The sequence below is a fragment of the Sebastes fasciatus genome, chromosome 1 (genome assembly GCF_043250625.1).
Source record: "Sebastes fasciatus isolate fSebFas1 chromosome 1, fSebFas1.pri, whole genome shotgun sequence".
Taxonomy (NCBI): Eukaryota; Metazoa; Chordata; class Actinopteri; order Perciformes; family Sebastidae; genus Sebastes; species Sebastes fasciatus.
This window is the reverse complement of record NC_133795.1, coordinates 11,224,208-11,230,117: the sequence shown is the minus strand read 5'-3', so window position 1 is coordinate 11,230,117 and position 5,910 is coordinate 11,224,208. Positions and strand designations below refer to the sequence as shown.

Sequence of the window (5,910 nt, the reverse complement as noted above, 5' to 3'; positions counted from 1 at the left end):
ATTACTGAGGTATTATATGAAAGGAGATAAATGCCAAGTTTAAAGAGTGAAAGGTTACAATGATAAGACATTCAAGATGCAGTAAATGTGCATGGAGGACCAGTTTGCCATGTGCAGCCTGATAGTTTCAACAGTGTTTTCACCAGCTTTAAACTGAACTGTGACAGTCCCAGAAGAACACAATACTGTAGATGGTGTTCTGTGTTAACAACATTCACAGACGTTAGATGGCACTGAACCGTAGACAGGGATTATTTCCTTGTATCATCAGCATGTTGTGTGTCCTGTGAGGTGCCAGCAGTGGTAAATAGAGTCTGATTCCTCACACTTCAGCTCAGGGCCGGGTCCTGGATGGAGGCCAGCAGGGTTAGTGATCCTCTCCCACCTCTCTCCTCCTGTTCCCCCTCTCCCCACAAACTGCATTTTTTTTTCAGCTTTGAAAGAGGACCACCACACAACATATCAGACTTTTGAACTTTTGGTTTCAAACTAGTTACAAGTTGGACTTCAGCTCCTCAAGTTGGATTTCTGTCCTTTCAGGTTCGGCTTATTTACGGCTTGTTTTCACCGTTTCTAATTTCTAATTTTCTCCTCCGGACTGTGTTTCATTTCAGTGAGGTACGATGGCTCCTGGAGTGCTTAATGCACAAGTTAAAAATTCCCTGAGTGGGAATGAATATTTCGACCACGGTTCTATAGAGGAACAGGAATCTCTACCTCCGCTCCGCAGCTACCTTTGCTTGACTATTCTCACCTGCTTTTGTCCTGCATACCCCGTCAACCTTGTGGCCCTGGTCTTGTCTATCATGGTAAGTATGGCATGTCCTGCTGGGTATCATTAAATGTGTCAGAGAGAACAGAAAGTTGTTCTCTCTTCAGGATGTTGAATGTGTTTCAGTTGCACAGTGTTCTGGCGTGTTGTGTTGTGAGTGAATGTGTTAGACACTAAAGATGCAACGCAATCAAACACACACACACACACACACACACACACACACACACGCACATACACACACACACACGCACACACACGCACACACACACACACACACACACACACACACACACACACACACACACACACACCTGTTCTGCCCATCAAAGAAACCTCACGATACTCCATTTTGGAAAATGAAACAAAATGTCCATGTGGCAAACGGATATAAACATTCAGTCAGTGGCTAAACTACAAATCACACTGATGTTTCCAGTAATCTGTCTGCAGGCCTGTTAAGTGTTGTTTTACCAACATTTTAAATATAACCATTAAACCATGTTGTGACCAGGTCCCAACAAGATGGAAAGCTTTTCATGACACTTTAAAGTTTCCAAAAATGTGGTTCGTTTAAAGTGAAGAAGTATAATGTTCAGACGAAGGCTGTGATATGTGTAAACTATGAAATAATTATTAAACTATAAGTTTTCTCTTTAATCTTTTTGGGAGTTATCTTTTGTAATAGCTTAATAATATTGGCCAAAATGATGTACATTTGAATAGTTCAAATGTTTTTGGGGGAAACCCAATATTTCCTAGTATCTTTTATTCATTCTAGAAATTCTGCATATCTGCAATTATGCATGCTCATGGGGGATCTCTTGTTGGGTCTCTAAACTATAGAGTACGTTCTAGACCTGTTCTATATGAAAAGCATCTCAAGATAACTTCTGTTATGATTTAACACTATATAAAAATAAATTGAATTGAATTGAAATTCATAATGTGTCTCTTTATCCTGCTACATAATATGTACTAGCATCCTGGCTGGGGCACTGCTCCTAAAACCTGAATGATACCCTATAATAGGCTACAAATAACACAGGAAAGCAAGTTTAACTTTAAGTATTAACATTATGGATAAATATACAAACACACCACCTTAACCCTATAATGTTCGAGTTGGAATAAAGTATTATAGGCCTGCTATAGAAGATGCATAACCCAAGTATAATAATATAACAACGGCTGATACACACGCCGACATGTGAATAAGGGGAGTACTGGCACTTATTTTTTTCCTCTTCAAGCTCTGGTTTAAACTAATTATCTGCAAATCCTGGAGTAAAATCTTTAATTGGCTTTTTCATTTCTGGGACTGATCAAATGCTCAGAGGGTTTGTTCGTCACAGTTTTTAAAGTAAAATCCTCAAATGTACTGACAGAGTTTTAAGTGTGTAATTGTGATTTCTTATTCTCAGTCTAGGAACAGCTATTATCGCGGTGACTACGATGGTTCGAGGCGGCTGGGCAGGAGCGCTCTCTATGTCGCTGTTGCCTCCGTCATCATCGGCCTTCTCATCATCGCCATCTCCTGCATCGTTCATTTTACCAATGTAAGACCGACTCCTATAGGGTTGGGCAGTATGGCAGTATATTACGGGACCATTACCATGTGGTTATTTTATCTATAAAACTACATTTACTGAGATAGACTGTTTTAACTACACCTTATTCAAGGTATTAATTGTGATGTCATTGTCAAGTCAATTTGATGCCTCTGCATATTTAGTGTAAAAAAAGACAAAGACCAAAATCACACGTTTTAGTTGCCTGTTTCAACTCAGAGCACGTCCTGTTGTATGCTTAATTATACAGAGATTAAAAGTATTTTAAGTATTTTTTCCATAATCTGAATTATGAAATAATAAAAAAAAACTTTCGTTAAACTGTTATCATGAAAAAAAAATAATGAAATAATTCATAATAATGAGTTGGGGTTTAATCATTTCTTAGATTATTTCAGAAATTATTGCTTCATCTGTATATTTTAAACAATTAATTCATGTGACTAATTATTTCAGAATTACTAATTTTTTTAAATTTATTTAATATTGAACACTTTGGGGTTCCACACGATCAAATATGCCATTGTGACACATGATGTAAAATGCAGCACAAGATGTTCTTTAATGTACGTGTGTTTGTGTTGCAGGATGATGTTTAGTGTTGTGGACGGGGAAAGAGAGGGAGAAGAGAAATAAGACAGCTGGACAGAAAACGGTGGATGATGATGTCTGGATGGGCTCAGGTGGTTGGCTCATACTGTACCATCTGCTAAAGAAAGGACTATGACTCGCCTCGTGTTTACTTCAATCTGCACATCGCTTCCTCTCATGTTTACTGCTCTTCATGTGGACGATCAAGGACTATAAAATCTGGTAAATGTTTACATTTCAATGATGCTTTGAATTAAAAAGGCAGCTTTCTTCAAATGTGTAGGGAATCGGTGCTTTACAGCAAGTTTTTGTTAGGTTGTGAACCCAATATGAAAAATGTATTTTCACTGTTGTTTTTTAACTAGAATGGTGACAACAAACTGTCTATAACTTGATCAGAACACCTACTTTATCCATTAAGAAATACTTTTATTTCTGATAATACTTTTACTACAACATACTACAACATTTATATTCATTATTATAATAATGTCTGTCATTGGTAACATTAATAAAATAACTTTGGCATGTACAGTACTATTTTTTCTCATCTGTAACAATAGAGAATTCACAATGTTTTAATGCTCCTTAGCGAACTCCTTATTAATTAGCTCTAGATATTTTTAGATTATTTCCTGCTGTATATCACGATTACGTCTAAGAATTAATGTATAAACAAACCTGTTGGTTCATTTTTGTTCTATGTTTGTTGTTTTACTGTAAAAGGGCCCTCAACCGATTTTATTTCTGTTTACTTGTTGAAAAGAATTCGACTCGCCCTGTGGCTACTTCTGAGGCTATGAAGGGAGCTTTTTATCTTGAGACGATGCAACTTTTAAAGAGGAAATAACATATTATTCCACTACCTACATTCATGAGCAATAAAACACTCTCTTCTTCAATTTAATACAGTCAGGGTTTTGCTGCTACAGCCACACGTGGTCTGGTATGACTAGTAGCTTATGGTGGCTAATGTTAGCAAGTTTGATTCAATATTGTTAGTCATTTCACTGAATCGGTGTTCACCAAAGTGTTTTTTTTCCCAGCTGAAAACACCAGTTGCTCTTCTGAAAACGCTCAGGTGTTCCCATTGCAAAGCCTAAAACAAAATATGCTGGCCTCAGGAAAAAACACTTTGGTGGACAGGGCCCCTTACTCTTCTTCACTCGTGCTACTGTTATAGGTTTTAGCAATGATCCCTTAATTGTCACTTGTGGCTGCTGCACAGCAAAAGTTACAAAATCCCACTTTAAAAGTACAGAAAATAACCCTGATGATGTCATCACAAATTTGGAATGAAGTGCCCCTTTAACAACATACTAAAAAACATTTTTTTTTTACCTTTCTTGGCAACTGCAGGTTATATTTCCCGTTTGATTCATTTCATCTTGTTAATGCTATGTTATCTGAGAAGTGCCACACTATTTCCTGTGTGGATTGACAAGCCATGGCGTGGCTCGAGACTGGGCCAAATTTGGCATCAAAGCTATCATATAAAAGTAAACACAATCCAAAAGATCATATTACATGTCTTTGAGATTATCTACACCTGTTGCCTATTGGACCTTCACACTCCACCCCTCTTTTTTAACCTTTAAATTCTGTTTTAAATTATGATTTAATGCACAATTAATAGAGTTATGTACATAAACAGACTCAGGCCTATTTGGAATATTTATTTCTCACCCAAGTTTATTTCGAAACCTCATTTGAACCTTTAAGTATGACATGTCTTACTGGGAAATTTTCTAGTAGTTTGATATGTCATAGTATCTCCCCAACTAAATATAGAAGATTTCCCGTCCGTGTCGCAGGTTGCGCAGCACGGCACATGGTCAAGCAGAAGTGACCCTGTTGCAAGGTAGTTGAAACATATGAAAAGTGTCATAAAAGGTAGGGAGGAAATAAAGTGATGATTCAGATAAGTTCAAGCAGGAAGGGGCTGACCCTGTGTAACAATGACCTTCATAGACAGACAAATTAACACCTAAATGCTATAAACAAAACTAATTAAAATGCGCCGTTTGCGTTTTCCTTTTCGATTTGCAGTATTCTGTCAAACCAATCTCCCGTGTGCAGGTGTAACTCAAAGCAGTGCCTCTGATGTAACAAGCCTGCTGCCAAGTTCAGCAGTTATTCTAATGCACTTGGACAAATTAGTTTTGGCAGTAATCTTGTACTATTATCTCCCATTACTTGAAATGCAGTGTGTTTGTAGTGCCACCTCTTTGATGTCACACCAAAGCAAAACTCAAGAGAACGAGATGAAAAATGAAATGACTGCAGGGATTAGGCGACTTGAAAGCACTTAGTAAGATTATCTTGGGATCAAGGTAGACTTTGTGACAGGAAACTGATTACCGTAGTATATAATGAAGCCTTTGTATTGAAAAATCCGCACAAACAAAATTAATTAATATAGTTTTCATTACATATTTAATGCTACATTACAGAGATTTCCAGCTTTGTGAGTCAGCTGTGTTTTTTTCTTATTCTGTACCAGAATGATGTTCTTTTCCAGCTCGCATTCACAGCATCAGCTCACCTGAAGCTGTGCTGTTGTGTTGCTAGCTGCACTATAGCAGCCAATACATTTGGAGAGCACTCCATGACTCACATGAAGTGCTCATAAATAGGCCACTCAAAGCAGCTGCTTCCATTAGCACAAGATAGAGCCTCCGCGCGTACATATCCCATGACACATTCCTCCCAGGGAGCAGCAGTTTGATCCAGTTGAAATACATGAAAGAGGATAACTGTGGGAATGATGCAGAGCAGGCAAGGAAACACTAAGATGCATTCAGGTACCTAATAGCCATAAAGCTACAGGTTCATTTTAAATACACATTTTGTCTCAGTTTTATGAAAGCTGTTTTAATTGACTTCTTTGGTCTCTTGGGGAAAATTAAATGAGCTGTAGACACAACACTGACATAATACCACGGGCTATGTGTTACCAAACAGGAGTCCATTTAC

General features: G+C 37.8%; 1 protein-coding gene across 2 annotated transcripts; it reads left to right on the top strand.

The window, feature by feature from the left end:
- On the top strand, nucleotides 1–3,624 carry LOC141764036 (transmembrane protein 233). 2 transcript variants are annotated; one of them, XM_074628948.1, is made up of 4 exons: nucleotides 1–540; nucleotides 615–809; nucleotides 2,197–2,331; nucleotides 2,931–3,624. In XM_074628948.1, exons 2-4 carry the CDS (start codon nucleotides 624–626, stop codon nucleotides 2,940–2,942), a joined length of 333 nt encoding a protein of 110 aa, XP_074485049.1. In that variant the 5' UTR covers nucleotides 1–540; nucleotides 615–623; the 3' UTR covers nucleotides 2,943–3,624. The 2 variants fall into 2 exon arrangements, with proteins under 2 accessions (XP_074485049.1, XP_074485040.1); XM_074628939.1 differs by having other exon boundaries at nucleotides 3–809.
- The last annotated feature ends 2,286 nt before the right edge of the window (nucleotides 3,625–5,910 follow it).